Source organism: Erinaceus europaeus, chromosome 1 (assembly GCF_950295315.1).
Source record: "Erinaceus europaeus chromosome 1, mEriEur2.1, whole genome shotgun sequence".
Taxonomy (NCBI): domain Eukaryota; kingdom Metazoa; phylum Chordata; class Mammalia; order Eulipotyphla; family Erinaceidae; genus Erinaceus; species Erinaceus europaeus.
The window spans coordinates 151,457,935-151,479,906 of record NC_080162.1 but is presented as its reverse complement, the minus strand read 5'-3'; the positions used below and the strand labels follow the sequence as shown (position 1 = coordinate 151,479,906).

The 21,972-nt window shown below is 56.0% G+C and overlaps 3 protein-coding genes across 20 annotated transcripts; 1 reads left to right on the top strand and 2 right to left on the bottom strand.

Annotated features, from left to right (window-relative positions):
* Window positions 1-2,205: 2,205 nt before the first annotated feature.
* GSDMD (gasdermin D) lies at window positions 2,206-7,403 on the top strand. 5 transcript variants are annotated; one of them, XM_016185146.2, is made up of 11 exons: window positions 2,210-2,566; window positions 3,827-4,047; window positions 4,229-4,438; window positions 5,012-5,180; window positions 5,267-5,369; window positions 5,630-5,674; window positions 6,029-6,100; window positions 6,187-6,365; window positions 6,456-6,597; window positions 6,713-6,786; window positions 6,893-7,402. In XM_016185146.2, exons 1-11 carry the CDS (start codon window positions 2,225-2,227, stop codon window positions 7,121-7,123), a joined length of 1,788 nt encoding a protein of 595 aa, XP_016040632.2. In that variant the 5' UTR covers window positions 2,210-2,224; the 3' UTR covers window positions 7,124-7,402. The 5 variants fall into 5 exon arrangements, with proteins under 5 accessions (XP_060054239.1, XP_016040632.2, XP_060054234.1 ...); XM_007516057.3 differs by having other exon boundaries at window positions 2,429-2,566; window positions 4,246-4,438; window positions 6,893-7,400; XM_016185145.2 differs by having other exon boundaries at window positions 2,429-2,566; window positions 3,787-4,047; window positions 4,246-4,438; window positions 6,893-7,400.
* A 1,662-nt stretch (window positions 7,404-9,065) lies between these two features.
* On the bottom strand, window positions 9,066-16,076 carry MROH6 (maestro heat like repeat family member 6). 12 transcript variants are annotated; one of them, XM_060198142.1, is made up of 14 exons: window positions 14,592-16,076; window positions 14,301-14,453; window positions 13,988-14,142; window positions 13,438-13,591; window positions 13,116-13,300; window positions 12,900-13,037; window positions 12,685-12,799; window positions 12,438-12,581; window positions 12,195-12,368; window positions 11,677-11,844; window positions 11,373-11,492; window positions 11,030-11,204; window positions 10,860-10,925; window positions 9,066-10,727 (listed from the first exon to the last, which is right to left on the bottom strand). In XM_060198142.1, the coding sequence occupies exons 1-14, from the start codon at window positions 14,823-14,825 to the stop codon at window positions 10,456-10,458; spliced, it is 2,253 nt and encodes a 750-aa protein (XP_060054125.1). In that variant the 5' UTR covers window positions 14,826-16,076; the 3' UTR covers window positions 9,066-10,455. The 12 variants fall into 12 exon arrangements, with proteins under 12 accessions (XP_060054125.1, XP_060054138.1, XP_060054133.1 ...); XM_060198155.1 differs by having other exon boundaries at window positions 11,030-11,132; XM_060198150.1 differs by having other exon boundaries at window positions 13,438-13,555.
* A 149-nt stretch (window positions 16,077-16,225) lies between these two features.
* On the bottom strand, window positions 16,226-21,290 carry NAPRT (nicotinate phosphoribosyltransferase). Of its 3 annotated transcripts, XM_007516059.3 has the most exons (13): window positions 20,971-21,290; window positions 20,633-20,760; window positions 20,472-20,554; window positions 20,135-20,265; window positions 18,179-18,294; window positions 17,769-17,965; window positions 17,550-17,690; window positions 17,284-17,368; window positions 17,119-17,199; window positions 16,938-17,040; window positions 16,697-16,851; window positions 16,498-16,605; window positions 16,226-16,344 (listed from the first exon to the last, which is right to left on the bottom strand). In XM_007516059.3, exons 1-13 carry the CDS (start codon window positions 21,182-21,184, stop codon window positions 16,282-16,284), a joined length of 1,605 nt encoding a protein of 534 aa, XP_007516121.1. In that variant the 5' UTR covers window positions 21,185-21,290; the 3' UTR covers window positions 16,226-16,281. The 3 variants fall into 3 exon arrangements, with proteins under 3 accessions (XP_007516121.1, XP_060054211.1, XP_060054205.1); XM_060198228.1 differs by lacking the exons at window positions 20,472-20,554; window positions 20,633-20,760 and having other exon boundaries at window positions 20,971-21,093; XM_060198222.1 differs by lacking the exons at window positions 20,472-20,554; window positions 20,971-21,290 and having other exon boundaries at window positions 20,633-20,757.
* Window positions 21,291-21,972: the final 682 nt, after the last annotated feature.

Below are 21,972 nucleotides of genomic sequence, written 5' to 3'. Positions count from 1 at the left end.
CCATATGTGTTAATGTGGTGCTCTTGTTGCCCCCATTAATAAATAATAAAAGTAAAATTAAATAGATACTAAAGAAAAGAAAGAGTCCGGGGGTCAGGCAGTAGCACAGAGAGTTAAGCACATGTGGCACAAAGCACAAGGACCAGCATAAGGATCCTGGTTTGAGCCCCCGGCTCCCCACCTGCAGGGGGGGTCACTTCACAGGAGGTGAAGCAGGTCTGCAGGTGTCTTTCTCTCTCCCTCTCTATCTTCCCCTCCTCTCTCAATTTCTCTCTGATCTATCCAACAACAACAGCAATGGCAACAATTACAACAACAAGAGCAACAAAAATGGTCTCCAGGACCAGTGGATTCCTAGTGCAGGCACTAACCCAGCAATAATCCTGGAGGCAAAAAAAGAAAAAGACAAAAAGAGTCCACCAGGAACAGTGGAATCATGCAGGTATGAAGCTCCAGAGAGGTACAAGTCAAAAAAGAAAGAAAGAGAGAGAAAGGAAGAAAGGAAGGAAGGAAGGAAGGAAGGGAGGGAGGGAGGGAGGGAGGGAGGGAGGGAGGAAGGAAGGAAGGAAGGAAGGAAGGAAGGAAGGAAGGGGGAAAGACAATGAAATAAAAGAAAACCAGGACTTGGCAGCTAGAAACTCATAGTGAACTGCACCTATACTTAGGACCACCTGCTGCCCTTGCTCAGCTGCAGAGATGGAGGCAAGGAGAAAGAGAATACACATACACTCAGCCCTACAGCCTCCTGGCCACCTACCATGAACAACAGGCACCTGGAGCTGTTGGAAAGGGTTCAGGCTTCCATATTTGATTTTAGAACTCTTTCTCTTGGCTTTTTTTCCCTTTCCTTTATCATTCCCTAGTCAATTTTTCCCATTCAGATAGGGAAAGAAGGGAGAGGAGACGAGTGCATCTTGTAGGTTGCCATCACAGGGACCCAGGCTCAAGCCCTTGATCCCCACCTGTAGGAAGGGGGCTTCATAAACAGTGAAGCAGAGCAGCAGGTGTCTCTCTTTCGTTCTCCCTCTCTAGCTCCCCCTTCCCTCCCAATTTCTCGCTGTCTCTATAAAAAGAAAGAAGTAAAAGTAGTTACCAGAAAGAATGGATTCATCATATAATCACTGGCAAAGAGAGAAAGCACCACCAGAGCTTCCCTAGGTGCCATGGCCTGCAATGCAGTGCCAGAACTCACACTACCCTCAGCCAGCAGATTCTCAGACCCCTGAACAGAGGATCTTAAAGCCTCAGAGACCCCAGACTCAGAGCTGCTGGGGCAACTGGCCGACGGTATGGCCCAAGGTACACAGCAGGCAATTCTGGATCACAGCTTGGACTAGACAGCCAAAAACATCTTCCAGCCTGCATCTGCACTCCCTGTTACCTGCATCTTTGATACTCTCAAACACAGCCCTGTCCTTGGTAATATGTGTGCTTAACCAGGTGTGCCACCTCCCACTCCAGACATTTTCTTTATGCACCAGATGGTGGTGCATCCAGTTGAGCACAAGGACCCCCCCTCCGTTCTCCACCTGCAGAATGAAAGCTTCATTAGCAGTGAAACAGTGCTGCAGGTGTCTCTCTTCCTCTTTAACTCCTGTTCCTCTCTCAACTTCTTTCTTATCTAAAAGAATGAAAGGAACATTTTCATTTCAGACCTGAAATGTAGAGCACAATTTCATCATTCCCATAGCAATGCTTTTCCATTCAGATACAGAGACTAACAAAGAGAGTCTGTGTTTGTGAGTGTGTTTGTATGTGTGTGTGTGAGAGAGAGAGAATGTGTGTGTGTGTGTGTGTGTGTGTGTTTGAGTGTATGTGTGTGTCTGTGTGTGTGTGTGTGAGAGAGAGAGAGAGAGAGAGAGCAGAGCTTCCCCTGGTGTTGTGAAACATCTATGTGTTGCCAAGTCTCACCTGGGCTAGGCACAAGGCTGGCCACACACGGTGCTGGGTGAGCTATCTCTATAGCCCTAAGAACATTTTCATCACCCCAAAAAGAACCCTGTTACCACTGAGCACTGATCTACTTCTTGTTCCTCTGGGCTTGTCTGTTCTTCATCTTTCACAAACATGAGTCACAGGACAGTCTCTCCCGTGTGTGTGTGTGTGTGTGTGTGTGTGTGTGTGTGTGTGTGTGTGTGTGTGTGTGTGTGTTCCTGATACAACCCTGATGGGGGAGAGGGGAAGGCGGTACCTCCCCGGGCTCTGATTTACATTTCCCCATGACATGTTTGGGAACCTCTTCCCTTGGAGGAATGTGGCTGAGCGTCCTGGCCTGGAGCTTCTAGACCCCGACAGTCACAGGGAGTCTAAGGAGGAGCAGGCACTGGGGGCGGGGTGGGAGGGCTCCCGGGTTGTGCAGCTCCCCTCTTCCGGGTGGCCGCAGAGCCCGAGAGGCGGGCTCGCCAGAGGCGTTCCCACGAGCCCCTGGGCCTGGCTACTGAAGCTTTCGTTTTTGGTATCCTGTCTCAGGGCCTGTGCTGGAACTCCGCAGCAATCGGACCAACCGGCAGCACTGCCTGCACTTGCTCCATGTGCCCTGAGACCAGGGTGTCCATCAGCGGACCCGGTAAGCTGGGCCCCTGGCTAGCGAACTCATGAACCTGACTGTGTTGGGATTGCCCACACGCTGCCCATGGCTTCCTGTGCCTTCAGAGCAGTAAAGGTGGGCCCATCTCCAATCTCAGATATACTGGGGGATCCGGGGCCTCAGGGAAGGCTGCCCCAACCACCCCACTCCCAACACAGACAAGCCTTGGGACCCTCCAAGTGCAGATTTCAGACCAGCGCTGGGCTCAGAGGCCTCCGGGTGGTAGGAAGAGGACTTCCTGCTGGGCCATGGCTCCTGTGTCCAGGGTCAGACTGGTTTTGAGGCTGAACCCTGAAGCCTCAGCCTGGGACCCAGGACTCATGGGTGGAGAAAGACTGAGGACTGGGGACACTGGTGGGGAACAAACACTTCCATCTCCTAGGAGGAGTGGGAGGCAACTGTTTGGTATGATCCATCTCTGTGTTAAGATTTATGTATTTTTATGTATGTATGTGTGAGGGGAGAGAACCTGAACATCACTCTAGTACATGCAATACTAGGGCTTATACTTGAGACCTCATACTTGGCATTCCAACGCCTTATCCACTGCACCACCTCCCAAGCAATTTTTTTAAAAGACTCACTGATTTGTTCAAAATATTTATTTATTCATTCATTCATTCATTTATGAGACGGAGAACCAGAGCAATAACTCTGGCACATGGAATGCCAAAGATCAAACTCCAGACCTCATGCTTAGGTGTCCAGTGTTTTACCCACTGCACCACCTCCCACACTGCAATATTTATTTATTAATTAATTAAAGAAAGGAGAGAGAACCAGAGCATCACTCTGGCACATGTGATACCAGGGTTAAAATTCAAGACTTCACACTCAATAGTCCAGAGCTCTAACCACTGGGCCACCTCCTGGGCCACCTGGATGGGGTCTCTCTGAGTTGTCTCCCTAACTCTTATTAAGTTGACATAGTGGCAAAAGTCTTTTAGGATAGCCAAGCACTAAGAGTACCAGGGCTGTCTTAGGCTTTTTGTGGTCATCTGTTCAATGGACAGCCAAGTCTCTGTGAGGGCTGTGACAGGGAGGATACCTGGTGACAGATGTGAAGGCTACTGGCACAGCCAGGTACTCTCTGCTACCAGAGCATTCAGGACTGGCTGTGCAGGGTTGTTTGGAGTGAGAGTGCTCTCCATTGTGAAAGTACCCCAGTACCCCATGATTCCCCCATTCCCCAATGTCAGTCTGAGAGTACAGGGCCTGACGGACGACAACCTTTCTCAGAAACATGGCTTCAGCTTTTGCGGGAGTGATCAAGAATGTGATCCGAGAGCTGGACCGAAGTGGGGGGCTCCTACCTGTGGAAAACCTGGGGAGCTCCACCAGCTTCCAGCCCTACTACCTGCTCATACAGAAGCCCTCGAGCTCCTTGTTTGGGAAACCCCGTTTTGCATGTGTCCACTTGTCCATCAAGGATATCCTGGAGCCCAATGCCCCAGAACCAGGTACCCTACACACATACACACACACACACACACACACACACATGCACACGCACCCACACACAGCCCTGGGCAAAGGGACAGGTGGGATGGGGGGAACCTATCACCTACCAGGCTTTGAGGTCCATTTTCCCTATGTCCCTCTGCTTGGGTGGGACAGGGAATAACAGATGGGCTGCCTCAGCTCTTCTCCTGCCACAGCCGTGGAGCGTGTGGGTCCCTTCCACTTCCAAGACACGGTGGACGGGCAGCTGCAGGGCAATGTGGAGCTGGCCACACCTGGGCAGGGGAAACTGGGCTGCGGGGCAACGCTGTCAGGGACCACCAGTGCCTCCATGAATGTCTGCACGCTGCGCGTGTCCCCCAACACCTGGATTGCAATGCAGAAGGAGAGGTGAGCCATCTACACTCACCTGGCCCCAGACCTTGGAACATCAGGAGTCTTGGGGTGTCTAAAACAGGCTGGCTGAACAAATGTGAGGGGAGCTCTAGGGACAGGGCTGTGGTGGGGTGGGGAGCTGGAAAGGAGTGACCATGGTCAGGGGTCCTGCATCCCTAGGCACAGAATGACCAGATGGCTGGGAGAAGGATGTGCTGGGCTGGAGTAGAGGGAACATGAAGGGGCCCCCTTAGCTTAACATGGAGTCTGGAAATTTGAACCCAGGCAGGAGCAAGGCATGGAGGGTGAAAGACAGCCAGGTGAGCACAGGCCAGGGGCTGAGTGCCTTAGAGGTATCTACTGATCTCCACTGGACCTCATCCTCCTGGCTCGCCTCTACCCCAAACGAGGGCACCCAGGGGGATTTCATGGGACCCCACCAGGGCACTGAAAAGCCTCATCTCCTGGGCCCTAGCCTCCTTCCCACTTGATTGTATAAAAGATCAAGTATAGGGAGGGATGCTGTCCCTAGGCTAAGAGGAAGGGTGGGGCTCCCCTTCTGAGTTCCTGGCCCCCCCCCCATTACAGACACCTGCAGAAGCCAGAGCACAAGATCCTGCAGCAACTGAGGCACCGTGGAGACAATGTGTACGTGGTGACGGAGGTGCTGCAGACACAGAAGGAGGTGGAGGTCACCTACACACGCAAGCGGGAGGGCTCAGGCCAGTTAGCACTGCCTGGGGCTCTGTACTTCCAGGTTTGCCTCCTTGCCTCCCAAGGGAGGGCAGTGCCCTGGCAGACCCCACCCCTATCCAATGCTGAACCCCTGCCCATCCCTGCCAGGGTGGGGGCCAGGGCCACCGGAGCTGCAAGAAGACACTCACCATCCCCTCAGGCAGCATCCTGGCTTTCCGGGTGGCCCTCCTGGTTATTGGCTCCGACTGGGGTGAGCTGGGATCTGGGTGACCTCTGGGGCTTGGGGTAATGGCAGAGAGCCAGGGAGGCCTAGGCTGAGCCCGCAAGAGGTGGAGGTTAGTGCTGAGAGCAGCCAGGCTGTAGTCTCAGAGAGCCCCAGGGATCAGGATCTAGTGTTTGAGAAGTGGGAGGGAAGCTCCAGAGGGAGCTGCTGGAGGAGTCCCAGTGATGATTGGGACCTTGAGACCCACTCACCTGCCTTCCTTGTCTCTGCTCCTCCCTGAACACAAGAGATCATCTTCTTACCAGACAAGAAGCAGAGGACCTTTGGAGGAGGTGAGGCCTATGCATCCCAACCCCTACCTAGACACCAGGGGGTAGGAGGGGGAGCAAGGTGGGGATTTAGGGAGCTCCTCACTCTGAGACCTATCTGCACTTCACTCCTGGGAGGCATGCATGCAAATATGCACACATACATACATGTGCATGCACAGATATACATGCAGAGACACAGACATATCTCAGTGGATGTGCACATGGGGAAAGAGGGCAGTAGCCTGATGTGGGTCCTTCCTGGGCTGCAGGTGTTGAAGGTGGGGGTTCTAGGAGACCCAGGGAAGGACTCAGCCCTCTACAGTGTCCATTGACTGTCCATGTTCCTCACAGATCACGTGTTTTCCTCCCTTACAGGGGACCAGATGCCCTCATCCTACAAAATCCTCAAACCCTTTGGATTCTTCTCTAAGTGCCTGCTGCAGTCAGGTCAGAACCTTCCTGCCAGTCCCTGTGGCCCTCATGACCCCCCTCCTCCCTCGGGTCTTCCTTGCAACAACATCCTATTCCCCCAGATGCAGCCCACACCGAGAACTCTCTAATGCTGGCCCAGGACTTTGAGGACCTGCAAGCAGAGGTAGAGGCCCAGGCCGAGGGCCTGTGCATCCTTTCCCCTGAGCTGTGTCAGCAGCTGCTGACAGGCTTAGGTCAGGTGCTGAGGGATGAGATGACCCTGCACCACCTGGAGGAGCTGGTGAGCCAGGGCTGGAGGTGTGGCACAGTGCAAGGGGGTGGGGTGGGGTCCGAGGCTGGCATGCAGGTTTACCTGGCCTTGTGCCACCAGCTGGAGCAGGGCCTGTGCTGCGGGCGTGTGGAGTTACAGACTGGGCCAGTGGGTGATGTGCTGGAGTGCCTGGTGCAGCCCTGCAGGATGCTGGAAGAGGAGCTGGTGGAGCACTTCTTCTACCTGCTGGGAGCATTAGCTGGTGAGCATTGGAGGACATGCTGGGAGCATTAGCTGGTGAGCATTGGAGGACACTGAAGGGTGTGAAGGGGCTGGTGGCCAGGATGCCTCCCCTCTTTACTGTCTGTCCCCCACAGAGCTGAATGAGGCCCAGCATATGGAACTGGCCCAGATGCTGGAGGCTAGGGCCCCTCTGGGGCCATGCAGCCTGGTAAGTGGTAGTGGTGAAGAGGGGCTTTGGAGTGGCAACAAGAGATACCCAGGGGATCAGCACTCTGGAGGGGTCCCCTGACTGCCCACGTTTTTCTTTCCTATAGGTAGAAAGTCTTTTGGAGCAGAGCGCCCCCTGGCAGAAGCCTGTGCCTGTGTCCCTGCCTCTGGGGAGCAGCTGGGGCCCAGAGGCACCCATTTGGATCCTGCTGGAAGAGTGTGGCCTGGAGCTGAAGGCCAATGCCCCCCACGTGAGATGGGTCCCAGAGGCCCTGGACCAGACCTTGGCTCTCTACGCCTGCCTGGCACTGCTCTCCAAACTGAGTCAGTCCCAGTAGATGGCTGTCCTGGGCTTGGTGACAGCAGCCCCAGGAAGAACAGTGTCCCACTCCCACTACTTTCCTGGACTTCCCTCTCCTGGCCAGGTGGCTGTTCAGCACAGGGTTTGGGACTTGGGGGGACTCAGTAAATGCAATTCATAAAGAATTGGTGATCACTGGGGTTTGGGTGGTGGCGTACCTGGTTAAGTGCACATGTTACAATGCACAAGGACCCAAGTTCGAGCCCCTAGTCCCCACCCGCAGGGGGAAAGTCTATTACCCCTTCCCTCTTGATTTCTGACTGTCTCTATCCAATAAATAAAGATAATTTTAAAAATTTTTAAAAAAAGAAATGGTGATTACTGAGTACTGTTTTCTAATTATTTATTTTAACTAAGTTAATAATTTGTAATTCTATTTGTAACCAGAGCACTGCTCAGCTCTAGCTTATGGTGGTGCGGGGGATTGAAACTGGAAACTCAGAACCTCAGACATGAAAGTCTTTTACATAACCATTATGCTGTCTCCCTATCTGTCACAGAGTTTTTGAGGGGCTCAGGTGGGGACTGTGCTCATATACATATAAGGCATGTGGGGACAAGAGACAGCATTTCCCCCACAGTGCTGCTCTGGCTTCTCCTCTCTTCCTATGTCTATCATGAAATAAATCCTTAAAAGTATTTTTTAAAGAATTTATTTATTCCTGAGAAAGTTAGGAGGAGAGAAAGAACCAGACATCACTCTGGTACACGTGCTGCCAGGGATCAAACTCAGAACCTCGTGGTTGAGAGTCCAGGGTTTGAACCCAGATCCTTGTGCATGGTAAACTGTGTGCTGCACCAGGTGTGCCACCACCTGGCCCCTTAAAATTTTTTTTTTTAAGTTCAGGACCAGTAGTTCATGCAAAAAGACCTTCATGCCTGAGGCTCTGAGGCCCCAGGTTCAATCCCCTACACCACCATAAGCCAGAGCTGAGCAGTGTTCTAAGTGGTTGGGAGGAGGTCCCTTGCAGTCTCACACCCCCAGGGTCCTGAAGTCTATTGTGGCCCACAGTCATTGGGTGGGACACTAGCAAGGAAGGGTTCCTACAGAGTAGGGGTATCAGTGCTTGCACTCCCCTAGACTGAAGCCTAGGCTCCACAAAGTGGGTTGAGCAAAAGTCGACTGCGGTCTGACCACAAGCCCATCCTGTGGTGGGAGAAGTGGAGGCCTTATCAGAGAACCTTGGGCTTATACCAGCTTCTAGATCATGAGTTTTCAGCAGTGGGTAGTTCAGGCTGCTCTTGCCTAGACCCAGAAGGGCACAGACTAAGTTGGGAAGCGGTGGGGCCACTCTCCAAAGACCCCCCCCTCCACTGCAGCAGTGGAAACAATGGCTCCTCCCATGTGTGCTAGCTTCCAGATGCTTCTACCAGCCTCTCACTCTCCCCCACTTCACAGGAGCCTAAGGGCCTCCTAGCCTCTTGGAGCAGCGCCCCCCACTCCATGTATCTCTTGTGAACTTGGTCCAGTTTTTCCATCACCAAATCATTCCCTAGACCATGCCTTAAACTGGTCTTTTTTTTTTTTTTTTTTTTTTTAACCAGAGCACTGATCAACTCTGGTTTATGGTGGCGCAGGGGATTGAACCTGGGATTTCGAAGCCTCAGGCATGACAGTCTGTTTGCATAACCATTATGCTATCTACCCCTGCCCATTAAACTGGTCTTCTGCACTGGAATGACCTCCCAGCTGTGCCTGGCAGATGGGCATATGTTGAACCCCAGCACAGATGCCTTTCTGGGTCTCAGGGCAAGTCCTGCCCAGTCTGGTCATGAGCCATCAGTCTGCCTGCCCAGCCTCCACCCCCAGCCAGATGACCTGCCCCCAGCCACACACTGCTTGTCTGGCTCTGCAGGTACCAGGCCCAGCTCACCAGAAACACATGCTTGCCCCAGTCAGAGATTGGCTCCACAGTCTATATGTGTTCATTATTTTTATTTTTTAGCCATCAAAGTTATTGCTGGGGCTTCGTGCCTGCACAATTCTGCAGCTCCCAGTGGACTTCTGTTTATTTGTCTGTTTTTGTAGTTGTTGTATTTAGAGAGAGAGAGAGAGGAAAGACACCACAGCACTGCTCCACTACTTGGGAAGCTTCCCACACACAGGTGCTCCCATGTGATGACCAGGGACTCAAACCTGGGTCCCTATGCACAGCAAAGTGTGCATTCTTTTTCTTTCTTTCTTTTTTTGCCTCCAGGGTTATTGCTGGGGCTCAGTGCCTGCACTATGCTCCTGGAGGCCATTTTCCCCCTTTTGTTGCCCTTGTTGTTGTAGCCTTGTGGTTATTATTGTTGTTGTTGTTGTTCATTGTTGGATAGAACAGAGAGAAATGGTGACAAGAGGGGAAGACAGAGAGGTGGAGAAAAAGATAGACACCTGCAGACCTGCTTCACCACCTGTGAAGTGACTCCCCTGCAGGTGGGGAGCCAGGGGCTCGAACTGGGTTCCTAACTCCGGTCCTTGCACTTTGCGCCACGTGCGCTTAACCCACTGTGCTACCGCCCGACCCCCGAAAATGTGCATTCTACTGGGTAAGCTAAACTTCCAGTCTCTTGTACCCTGTGCTTTTATTTGAAGCACAGTCACAGGTGGTAGGTAAGACACCATGCTCCCCTGAGGGGCCCTCTGTCCAAGGGGACTGATGCCTGTCCTCCAAGAGGCTGTGGGCACTGAGACCCCTCTAAGGTGGTGGTTTCATGAGGAATGGCGAGGGGAAGGTGAGGATGTTTCAAGGTGGTCATTCCATATGGGGGTCCCTAGGTCAGGGCTCCTAAGGAACATAGCTCCAGAGGCTTCCCTTCCCTGTGTCTCCACACATCTTCCTCACCCAGTCCCCTGTGTAGCATGGGGATGGCCCAGGACCTGGCCTGCTTGCTGGAGCTATTACCCACACCTGAACTCATAGGTGGGACCCTGGGTGGGAAAGTCAGATGATCTTCTCAAGAAGGCACTGATGTAGGGGTGCAGGCTCCAGCTATCAGGTTGTGCCAGCTCCAGGTTCCCCACAGACCTTGGCACTGAAGCAAGGCAGAGTGCACTCCAAGGGGCTTGCCCATAGGAGTAACAAGCCATAGGAGTAACAGATGAGCCCATGGGTGCAGGAGAGAGGAGATGAGTGTGAAATGGAGCTGGACACAGGCCCCTTTGGTTCCCATGGCTGCGGTGGCTGTGAGTACTTGGGGAAGGGCAGTGTGCACAGCAGGCCTTGGGGTTGCTCCAGGAGACAGCCACCAGCACCAAGCACCAGGCCAAGAGTGCCTCCCTTCTGCAGATTAGAGCTGGCCAGAACCTCCAGCCTGGGGTGAAGCTCAGCTGGCTCCCAAACAGCCCCAACGGTCTGCAAGGCTCCGGCGCTGGAAAGGGCTGTCTGTGTAGACGGGTAGGGGCCGAGCAGGGCTGGCACTGTGGCCCTGATGGGTCAGGGTGCCTAGGCGGGCCAGGCGGGCCAGGAGGTGCAGGCTCAGGAGACGGGAGGTGTGGGGTGGCTCCAGGGTTCGGGCCAGCAGAGCTACCTGCTGGGCAGACACATGTGCAGCAGACACCACAGCTGGTTCAGGGTCACTCTGTAGCTGCCCCAGGTCTGCCAGGACAGAAGGACTCAGGCAACTGGGAGGGCTATAAGATTGGCAGGTGCCCTGGCTCCTGGCCCACCAACCAGGCCAGGCATTCCCACCCAGCCCACTCAGCACCCACAGATCCCCCAGGTCCTCACCCTGCATCAGGGAGTCCAGCAGGTCCTGGCTGACACAGCTGGGGCTGGTGTGATGGGCGAGGAAGCCTAGGCCAGGACAAACCTGTAAGTGTGCCCCCCAGCAGAGAGGGGCCAGCTCAGCTCCCAGAACTCTGGACAGGTGTGAAGCACAGGGAACGGGGCTGCTTTACCTATGAGCACAGCAGCTGCCCGGCGCAGGGGCCCCTGTGGGCTCCGTAGATAGCCCTGGGTCTGGCTCAGAAAGGTGGGCACACAGCTTGGGTACTGCTGGACCTGAGACAGAAGGGCTTGTGGCAAGAGTAGTGGCTGCAGAAGGTGTACAGGGGCTGGGGTCCCCTGGGAAACCTGAGGGGCAGGGTATTAGGGCCTGATGATGCTTCCGACCTGCCATCAACCCCCCCCCACACACACACACACACACACACTGAAAGAATGTAGGGGCTGGCTCCGTTTTATGGGAAGAAGCATCAGAGTAGGCTGACCCAAGTGAACAGTTGACCGCACCCCACTGACCAGGCGATGGCAGACGCGGCTGAGGGCCTCTGGGCTGTCGTAGTGGGCAACGGTGACCATCTCCTCCAGCAGACCCCAACGCAATGCCTGGTCACAGCGGGCCAGGGTCCATTCTGAGCTCTGGACAGGGTCAAGGCGTAAGATGAGTGCAGAAATTGGGGGTGTGATCAAGAGGAAGAGCGAAGCCCCGGGGCAGGCAGTGCAAGGAGCCCATGTCACCCACACCTGAGGTCCTGGGGAAGTTTCTGGAGGTACTCAGGGATAGGGATGGGGAGAGGACGGGGCAATATTGGGGGCAGCTGACCTCAGCTGCATCTCGGCTAGAGTCGTGCAGGCGCAAGAGCAGCGGCACCAGACTCTGCAGCACCAGTTTGCGCAGGGGGCCTCGGAGCCCCAGCCGGAGCCCGCCCCGGCCCCGCCGCACCAGCGTCCCCAGCAGCCCTACGGCTGACGCTCGGACTGAGTCCCGGGCCTAGGTGGGAGGGCGTCATTAGGCGGGGCGAGGAAGGCGAGGTTAAGTAGGGCAGTCTGGAAACTTGATTTGGGGCCTGGGGAATACCCGAGGGTAGGCGGCAAAGGAGGGTGTAAGAGTAGTTGGAGGAGTCAGTGACCCGGAAGGGCCAGGACCAAGGGACATTGAAGAGGGCGGGGCCTGTGGTGAAGGGGCCAGATGGGGGCGGTAGAGGAGCTAGCGAAGGAGAGGCGGGGCGAGATGGTGAGGGGCGGGATCGAACTCGGCGAAGGGCGGGGCCAAACCGGGCCGGAGAGGGACCAAGGGGAGAGGGCGGGGCCGATCCCGGAGAGGGGCGGGGCGTGACTCACGTCGTCCAGCAGCGGTGGCAGGCGCGGCCGCAGCTCAGAGCTCAGCAACCTCACCGGAGCCCGAGGCCGCAGCAGGAGCCTCCGCAGCGCGCCCAGCGCGGCTCCCACGAGGCGCGTGTCGCCCTCACCCAGCGCGCCCAGGAGCGCGGGCAATAGCGTGCCCACGTGCCGCACCTGTGGGGACTGGGACTCGTGGGCGACCCTTGGCTACCTCGCCCCGCTCGGGCCAGCCCTGCCCCTCACCTTTCCTCGGTTCAGTGCCAAGTGGCCAAGGCCCAGCAGGCCCAGCCAGCGCACGGTGGGCTCGGGGTCGCCCTGCCAGGCGCGGAGCCGCTCCAGGATGGCCTCCTCCCGTAGCAGCCGCGCTGTGGGTCGGCTCTGCAACAGCTGGGCGGGGGATGTGAGGTCAGCGCGAGCGGGTGGTGCGGGTGGGCGCCGCTCAGTGTCCTTCCACCCGCAAGCTCACCACCCCTTCTGGAAGGGGCCTTACCCCCGTGAAAAAGGCCATGGCCGTGAGGCGCTGCGCATAGTCTGGGCTGCGCAGCCGCGGAAGTAGGTCTGCGAAGAGGCCTCTCAGGTGGTGGTCAGCGTGTGCCACCATGGCACTGGGGCGGAATAAATGGGATCAAGTGGAATTGCTAGCTTTTCCCCACCAGTGTCCCTCTCCTTCAGGAGCTTCCACCCGACTCCTACTCCCTCCCACACCTGGCCAGCAGCAGGACGCCCTCCAGATGTGTGTGGGCTCCCACCAGCCTCCTCCAGCCTCCTGCCTGCTCCATGCACGTGACCACCATGCGGCTGCCATCCCCCGTAAGCAGGGCCTTCAAGGCCTCCACCGCACAGCTGCAAGGCGGGTATGAGGGAGTGAGGGCCAGGAGGTCACCGGCCCATTCCCCACTTCCTGCAGGGCCAATCCATCACCTGGCATGGCTGTGTGGTGGTCCTCGGTGGGATGGGCCCCAAACCTTGGGACTGTCAGGGGTGCGTGGGCCCTGGGCGAGCTTGTGCAGCTGTGTGACCAGCACAAGTAGGAGGTGCGGGTAAAAGCCCCTCGTAGCACCTACACAGCCGGAGACCGTCAGCATCTCTCCGAGGGCATGTGTGGCCTATAGAGTGAGAGGCCACTCAGACTTTGGTAATCCATGGACATATTGGATGTTATTGTCAGGTGAACCTGCACCTCCCCACCTAGACCCCTTGGACCAGGCTGAGTGCCAGGGCTGGGCTGGCCAGAGCCACCTACCGCCAGCGCATCCAGCTGGAGCCCAGCAGCCCCCTTTAGTGCCCACAGCAGCTGCACCAGCACCTGCCCGTTCACACGCTGGTTCCGGCTCAGGCTGCGCCACAGCTCAGCTGCCGTCCTGGAGGTATGGGCAAGTGGCAAGGTCAGTGCTGGGCTGGAAGAGAGGTGCCCATAGGAGTACAGTAGGCGTAAGGACCATCTTCTCTACGCTATTTCTCCAATATCAGAGAAGCAAACTAAGTGGCATCAGAGTCAGGTTCACAGGCTGGCAAGCCAGGGAGCAGAATCCAAGTCAGGAACAAAGACTTCTCCTGGGAGAATGGATCCAAGGGCCACCTGGCTCAATTCCTTCTTTGGTGTGCATTCCCAGGCTGTTCTCTGGGGTGGCCTGGCCAGAGAAGGAAGGGTACAGTGCAGGGAATTTGGAGGCTCCACCCTGCCACAACCTGCCAGCCCTCTGGGGCCAGTCTCCAGAACCAAGCGGGAAGGGGGAAGGAAGCTGAGTGGGGCAGCAGGGCTTTTGTAGGCAGGGCGGGGTGGGGCAGGTTACCGGTCAGGGGGCAGTGAGCAGGGCAGCAGCGCACACACCACATCCCGTGCGTGGTCCAGGGCTAGTGCACTCAGCACCCGCAGGGCTGCCCGCCGGGGCCTGCCCTCTGCCAGGCTGGGCACCTGTGACAGAAGCCCGCACACCAGGGCTTGCACCTGGCATGGAGGGGGTGGAGTCAGTGGGCAGGCCTTCTAGGCCCTCTTCACCACCCTCTGTACCCCCCTTCAGGAAGGTGCAGCCTGCAGCTGTTCTCCAAACTCCCAACTCTGGAAGGAAGCCTGAGCAGGAATCTCAGGGACTTGGGGATGCTGACCTGATTCTCCAGCCTCTCCCCTTGGGCTTCCAGGGCTGAGGAGAGGGTGAGAGCTGTCTCCTGGGTGCCTGCATAGCCGGCCTCTTCCATGCAGCCAGCTGTGTATAAGGCCAGGTCTGCAAGGGCCCCATCTTCCCAGGAGCTCTGGGTAGCCTGGGGGTGGGTTGGGAGTCCTCTCAGTGCTCTTCATCAGTGTTCAACCCCAACCCCCCAAATCCTGGCCTCATCCTTACCCTCTATTCTGGTGGCCCCGGCACCTTCTCTCAGTTCTCCTCCACCATTATTGCTTACCTGTGAGGGTCCCTCAGGGGCTGGCTCCTGGGCACTGGGTGGGGAACAGGGCACACTGCCTGCTGTGTGGGTGGCACCAGCACACCCAGGCTCTGCAGCAAGATCAGGCTGAGGGTCCTCAGAAGGGGATCCCAGGGGCTGTCCCTGGATGCCCTGAATCCCTTCAGCCAGAGCTGTCAAGGTGAGGCCTCCCACGGGAGCCACCCGGCCCCGGCCCCACACACCCCCAGCCATAGCTGCCGTGGACCCCGGCAGCTCAGCCAGGCACAGCCTGGAGCACCTGCCTCTGGTCCTCCTGGGAGGCTGTGCCTAGACATGACCTAGAAGCAGGCCCCCAGTGGGCGGGCCCAGGAACAGGTGTGGTGTGTGCATGTGTTAGCTTGTGTTCTATGTGTATGTGGGGGGTGGGGTGGGGAGACAGGGTGCCCTAGGTGTCCTGCCCACTGGGTGTATGAGGACTCTACTGCTTAGGCAGTTAGCAGTGGACAGCCAGCCTGCCCCCTGGGTGTCTGGGGGCCCTAGGGATGTGGCAAGATCACCTAGGGAATAGATCTTCAAGGGGAGGGTGGCAAGGGCCTTGACCTTGACCCCCAACCCCTCTCAGAAAGGAGGACCCCAAGCAGGGTCCAGAAGTCTGGACTCAGCCCTTTGAAAGACCTGGCTCAGCCTCTGAGAGCAGTGGGGGCTTGGGCTGGGCCATAATGACTACATTCCAACCTAGTCAGACATCCCAGAATACGGATGACTAAGAGGACTGTCATCACTGAGGTGGCAGAGAAGCAGCTGCCTCCTAGGGTGGCCTTCTAGGTCCTGGTATCCAGGAAGTGCAGAGCTGGGCAGTGTTGCCCATGGATGCCAGGGGTCCTGCCCTGTGTGTTTTCAAGCCCCATCTCTGTCCAGGCTCACAACCTCAGGGCTGGCCTGCCCCAGCCTCCGCCTCCAACCCCCAGTCACCCTCACCCAGAGGCACTACCCCAGGGAGCTGGAAGAGCAGGTTGAGTGAAATTCCTGGGCAGAGGGAAGGTACCAACGGAAGTGCCACCGTCAGCATCCCCCACCCTATACCCTGACCTACCTCATGCTATCTGGACTGGAGCAACCAGGTCCCTGTCCTCTGTGTTCCCTCAGACTTACAGCTCTCCCAGCCCAGTGCCACATCCAGGAAGACCTGAAGTCACCTGCCACCACCCCTACACTTCCTCCCCAGAGTCTCTGGGTCAGGAATTGCGTCCCCAGGGTGTAAGCCTGGCTGACACTGTGACAGGTGTCAGGACCCAGGCTAGGGAAACTTGGAATCCCCTGCTGATCATGAATCCAGGAGGCAGTGTACCTAGCAGTTGTGGGAGCCAAGGAGACCCCAACCCTTCTTTCTGGCACCCCAGCCCCACTTCCAGAAGTAACTCCCTTTGCATGTGGACATCAAAATTTTCCCTGCCCCCATGCCTGGCCCTCTTCAACAGCAGAACTGCCCCCACCCCCATGTCCAAGTTCCTAAGAAAACACTGAAATGGAGGGTCCCTAAGCTCAGGAATCCCCTCAGACCTACCTCAACCCTTCCCAAAGCATAACACTTGCTCTGATTTTGTTATGCTCTGGCCCCAGGCAGGGGAAAAAAAAAAAAATCACACCACCAGTTGTGGGACAGTGAATGACTCATGTTTCCCCAAAGCAGCTCCCCATCTCAGGATCCTCAGGGGGCCCCAAGGGCACTCAGTCTGTGCACCAGGGCCTGGAGTTTCTCTGACAGCGCCACCTGCAGGGAGGAACAGGGAAGACAGAAATGAAGAGAAGAGTTACCAGACCCTAGTACTCTTAGTACTAAAGTAGTACTAAGAGTGGGGGCTGTGGGGGCATATGGGGGAATAAGGTATGGACACTGTCCCTTCGTGGAGGGGCCTCCATCTACCTGGTAGACTGCTGGTTGCTCCATCCGCCTGTGCTCAGGGCTCAGCTGGCCCAGGGACTGTTGGGCAAAGGCTCTGGATTCTGCAAGTGGTGGGAGGGGCTTACACAGCTGAGGAGAGAGGGAAGGAAAAAGGTCTCCTAAGGCTCAGGGTTTGGGCTTTGATTCCAGTGGAAGAGACAGACCAAGGGAGTGGAGGTACCTGTCCATGCTGGAGCCAGAGTTGCAACAGGGGCTCCACATGGGCTGGCCTCACGGTACAAGGCCCCTGAGCTCCCTGCGGCCAGATCCTCAGCTCCTGGCCAGCCTGAGGAGGTGGCTCCTCTGCCAACTGCAGCAGGTCCAGCAACAGAGACCCTGTGTGGGGGGAGGGCCAAGAATGATGCTAGGGGCCTGGGGCCTTTGAGGGAGGGGGCACTGGGTGTGGGGGAGCAAGGGTTCACCATTGGGGCCCAGAAGCCGGAAGGCAGACTTGCTCCCAGGCAGTGTCTGCTTCTCAGGGTCCTCAGTCAGCTTCATTCGAGGCTGGCCACCCACGGACACCAGCTGCAAGAAAAGTGGTGACAGCAGGGCCCAGGGCCCCCACAGTCCCATCACCCCAACAAGCTGGAACCCTGTCCCCACCTTGTAGACACAGCCCAGGGAAGGCTGGCGAGGACAGGTGACCACACTGGTGCCAATGCCAATGACATTCACCTCGCTGCCCTGAAGTAGAGAGAGGAAGAGACTCAGCCTGAATTTTCATGTCTTTGGCACCCCCAGTCCCACTCCCTCCTCCAGCTCCCCCACCTCTTGGGCCAGCCGGGCCAGCTCCTCCTCATCAATGTTGTTGCTGACAGCGATGGAGACTGACTCCAGCCAGGGCACCTGAAACCTATGACAGGGAGGCCCCTTAGATGTCACCATTTGTCCCCCAAAGAACCTGTCCATCACACCCACCCTGGCCTCTTGCCTACTAATCCTGGGGTGACTAGAGCGCCACTAGATCAAAGCATCTGTCTCTGCCTCCCTTCCCCCAACCTAATACCCCTGCCCCAGAGCAGCAGAGGACTCACTGGGCCGAGATGTTCTGGAAGATGCCACGGATCTCCTGGGCCTGCTGAAGCAGGTCCCCACTGTCCAGCCTCACACCCACCGGCCGGTATCCCAGCTCCCCCAGCGCCAGGGCAACTGCCAGGAAGTTGGGCAGCCCACTCCTGTCGGTAGAGTCAGGATGGAGGGGTTGCTGCTGCTGCGCTCATCCCCTCACAGCCTCCCTCCATGCCAGGCCTCACCTGAGCACACTGTAGGTGTCCAGCAGGCCCTGGAAGGCCTGGGGGAAGGCCAGGGCATAGGCCACAAAGGCCGCCCGTTCCCCCAGGTGCGGCTCCTGTAGCCCCAGACCTAGTTGGGCACACACACGTTCTAGCCACACCTTCACACAGGTCACTAGGTTCACCTTGGGACCCTGGCCAGCAGCTGGAGCCAGCATCTGCAGAAAAGAGCTATGATGCATGGGGGCCAAAATGCAGGACCTAGGGTGTCTAGGCTGTGTGCCATTGTCACAGGGCAGCACCAAGGCCCCCAGCTCAGGACACTGGGGTACATGAGGTATGGTGTCTGCCTAGCTGCAGATAAAGGCCAGGCTATCCCATCCCATCATCTACTGGGCCAAGAGACTATAGTCAAAGCAGAGGGCACTGACCGGGTCAGGGGTCACCTCAGTGCCAGAGAAGGAAGTGATGAAAGAGTGCGCCAGGGTCCCGGCCACAGGCACGCCCCGAAGCTGTCCTGCCAGTACGTTGCTGCTGCCATCGAAGCCTGAGCCAGGACATCAGTGGTTAAGGGTGGGGTAGGGGTGGAGTGGGGGCAAACCTCATCTCTCTCCACTTTTTTTGTTGTTGTTGGTTTTTTTAATCTTTATTGAGGAATTAATGTTTTATAGTCAACAGTAAATAGTTTGTACATGCATAACATTTCCCAGTTTTCCATATAACAATATAACCCCCACTAGGTCCTCTGTGGTTTTGGTTGTTTTTTTTTTAATTTATATTTATTTATTTTCCCTTTTTTGCCCTTGTTGTTTAACATTGTTGTGGTTATTATTGTTGTTGTTATCGATGTCGTTGTTGTTGGACAGGACAGAGAGAAATGGAGAGAGGAGGGGAAGACAGAGAGGGGGAGAGAAAGACACCTGAAGACCTGCTTCACCGCCTGTGAAGCAACTGCCCTGCAGGTGGGGAGCTGTGACTTGAACCCAGATCCTTACGTCAGTCCTTGTGCTTTGCACCACATGCACTTAACCCGCTGCGCCACCGCTTGACTCCAGGTTTTGGTTTAAAAAAAATTTTTTTTTTTTATTTGTTATTGGATACAGACAGAGAGAAATTGAGAGAGAAGGGGGAGATAGAGAGGAAGAGAGACAGAGAGACACCTGCAGACCTGTTTCACCGCCTGTGAAGCAACTTCCCTGCAGGTGGGGAGCCCGGGGCTTGAACCAGGATCCTAACCAGTCCTTGCTCTTTGCGCCACGTGCGCTTAACCCGCTGCGCTACTGTCCGACTCCCCAGGTTTTGGTTTTTAAAGACAGAAGCAAAGAGAGTGAAAGAGACCACACTGAAGCTTTCTTCAAACCATGATTGTACACATGGCAAAGCAGTGCACTATCCAAGTGAGCTATCTGGCTGGCCCATTTTTCTATTTTATTTATTCTGTCTCCATCTCTCTCTCTCTCTCTCTCTCTCTGTGTGTGTGTGGAGAGAGAGACACAGACAGAGAGAGAGAGAGAGACCACAGTACCAGTTTTCCTAAATGCAGTGGGAGCTAGGTTCAAGCTTAGGTCATACACATGGCAAAGCAATGCATTATCCAGGTGAGTTACTTCACTGACCCTCTTTCTTCTTTTCCTTATGTATTCATTTTGTATTGCCACCAGGGTTATCATTAAGGTTCAGTATCTATATAACTCTACTGTTCCTGGCAGCCATTTTTTTTTTCCTTTTTCCTTTTACTAAATAAGACACAGAAATTGCAAGGGGAGGGGGAAGCTGAGGGGGAGAAAGACACCTGAAGCACTCACTACTCATGAAGCTTCACCCCTGCAGCTGGGGACCAGGGACTTGAACCTGGGTCCTTGTACACATTAGTAACATGGACACTCAGCCAGGTACACCAGCAACCAGATCCTCTTTCTTTTTTTTTTTTTTTAATATTTATTTATTTATTTCCTTTTGTTGCCCTTGTTGTATTGTTTTAGTTATTATTGATGTCGTCATTGTTGGATAGGACAGAAAGAAATGGAGAGAGGAGGGAAAGACAGAGAGAAGAGAAAGGTAGACACCTGCAGACCTGCTTCACCGATTGTGAAGTGACTCCCCTGCAGGTGGGGAGCCGGGGGCTTGAACCAGGATCCTTACTCTGGTCCTTGCACTTTGCGCCACGTGCGCTTAACCCACTGTGCTACCGCCGGACTCCCCCAGACCCTCTTTTCCTTCTCTCTCTCTCTTAAAGAAAATTAACAGAGAGAACACCAGAGTATCACTCTGGTGCATGGGATGCCAGGGATTAACTGGGCTCCTCATGCTTGTAAGTCCAACGCTCTAGCCACTGTGTCACCTTCCAGGCTGCTCCTCCCCCTCTCATCCCCTATCCTGTCCCTTACCACCCAGGTAGCTGTAGGTGGAAGCGGTGAGGCCCCCATCAGGGCCCTGAGCACGTCGCAGTCCCATCTCCCACAGCCGTTTCTCAGGCCCTGCAATCAGTCGAAGTCGAGCTGCGTTGGTGGCAATGAGGCTGGAGGTGGAAAGGGGGCAGGTGTTGTAGGCTGAGGGCCACAGAGCCAATCTCAAGCTCCTCTACCTTCATGCCAAGCCGAAAGCCTCTGTGAGGCCCTCCACAGTAGAAGAGACCTGGGACCTATGTTTCACCCACAGAACCCCAGGGTGCCAAGCTCCACAGTTGTGCCCCCCACACACACCCTGGGCAGCCAGCCAGCCCACCTGGCATAGCTGACCAGGCAGAGCAGCGGGGTCTCTAGCAGTTGAACCAGCAGTAGTGGCCCTGACACCTGCAACAATGGCACCTGTGGGGACAAGGGTTAGCCAAAGCCACCTGGCTCCACTTGTCCCCCCAAACACCCTCCTTCATCACAGGCACTCACTCCTGGGAAGGCGAGGGAGCCCTCAGGCAAAGCCCGTACTGTCACCCTGGAGCAGTCAAGGGTTCGAAGGTGCTCGAAGAACTCAGGGTCTGTGTTTGGGGGCAGCACGGAAGCCAGGAACTCCAAGTCTGGGGACCACAAGAGCTCTGATGGGCTAGGGGGTAGGGGGAACTCTCCCTTGACTGGGAGTTCTAAGGAACACTGAAGGCTCCAGACACATCCAGGGACCTGCCCAGGTGGAAGTGTCTTTCCTGAGCCCAGGGGGTGGAAGAACCTTAAGGGGAACAGTTTTGGGGATGGGGGTTTAGGGCTAGAAAGTCCCTGGACGCACAGGGTACCTTCATCCTGAAAGCGGAAGGCACGCAGGAAACGCAGACAGTCGCGCAGCCCCGCGGCCAGGGCAAAGGCACCGCCGAACGGGCAGCGGCGGAAGAAGAGCTCGAACTCGGCCTGGTCCTGTGCGCGGCCCGCACGCCAGTAGCCCAGCGCCATGGTGACCTGGTAGAGGTCGGTGAGCAGTGGCCGCACCTCGGATTCCTGTTCTGCCGCCATCGCAGTCCCACTCTGCAGGCCCCGCCCACGAGCACTTGGTAAGGAGGGTGGGGAAGAGCTGGGAGCTGAGGGGAGGGCCCAGCCTATTATCTGGCCTTTGGGACCTGAATGCGCTTGCTTCTCTTGGCCCCTTGGGGATACTCAGGTTCTGGTCCCACCCCCTAGCCTGGCAACTTTGTCCCTAGGGGGGAAGAGGGCGGCTGTAACTCTACTCCTGCTAAACTTTGTCCTGGTCCTGCCCACTGCAGTGTCCCAGTGCCTTTGGGCTCTGTCCCAGGCCTGGGGAGTGGTAGCAGGCAGCAGCTAGCAGGAAGGCTAAGGCCCCAGCAGCCCCACTGTAGTCTTCCAGAACTCTAGTGGCTCCCACCTCGGAGAGGTTCGCTCACTCCCTGTGACTCAGTGCTCTCTAGGTCACTGGTTCTGACAAAAAAAAAAAACAAAAACAAAAAACTGCTTCCCACACCCTTTCTTATGATTCACGTGCTGCCCAGAAGGTAGGCTGTAGAGACAGTGCCACAGGGGGGCTGTTATTATGGCCAACCTAGACACACCAGGATTGAATGGCCCATATGCAGTGCACTGGGGCTGGAAGGACAGCTACACCTGCCCCCCCACCCCCCACCCAAAGAGTAACAGTAGAGGCAAGAGCAGGGTCGGTTCCAAACAGGTCAGACCTAGGGGCATGTCACCTTGGTTACTGCAGCAGAGCCAGGGAGTTATGTTGGTACATGAGAATACTGCCAAGAAAGATATAGAGGTCCTGAACTGCTCTTTCCAGCTTTATCATT

Bases quoted from the DNA above. Each gene is read 5' to 3' on its own strand.
- GSDMD (XM_016185146.2), top strand. From the start codon at position 2,225: ATGTTTGGGAACCTCTTCCCTTGGAGGAATGTGGCTGAGCGTCCTGGC. The intron at 5,370-5,629 runs GTGAGCTGGGAT...CCTGAACACAAG, and splicing joins GGTTATTGGCTCCGACTGGG to AGATCATCTTCTTACCAGAC. The intron at 6,787-6,892 runs GTAAGTGGTAGT...TCTTTCCTATAG, and splicing joins CTCTGGGGCCATGCAGCCTG to GTAGAAAGTCTTTTGGAGCA.
- MROH6 (XM_060198142.1), bottom strand. From the start codon at position 14,825: ATGGCTGGGGGTGTGTGGGGCCGGGGCCGGGTGGCTCCCGTGGGAGGC. The intron at 13,038-13,115 runs GTGATGGATTGG...CCCGCCTTGCAG, and splicing joins CCACCACACAGCCATGCCAG to CTGTGCGGTGGAGGCCTTGA. The intron at 11,205-11,372 runs GTCAGTGGGGTG...CCTGCCCCTCAG, and splicing joins GCCGCGTCTGCCATCGCCTG to GTTTCCCAGGGGACCCCAGC.
- NAPRT (XM_007516059.3), bottom strand. From the start codon at position 21,184: ATGGCGGCAGAACAGGAATCCGAGGTGCGGCCACTGCTCACCGACCTC. The intron at 17,200-17,283 runs GTGGGGGAGCTG...TCTCTACTTCAG, and splicing joins TGGCCCGGCTGGCCCAAGAG to GGCAGCGAGGTGAATGTCAT. The intron at 16,852-16,937 runs GTGAACCCTTGC...CCCCCCACACAG, and splicing joins CCGGCTTCTGGGCCCCAATG to GGTCTCTGTTGCTGGACCTG.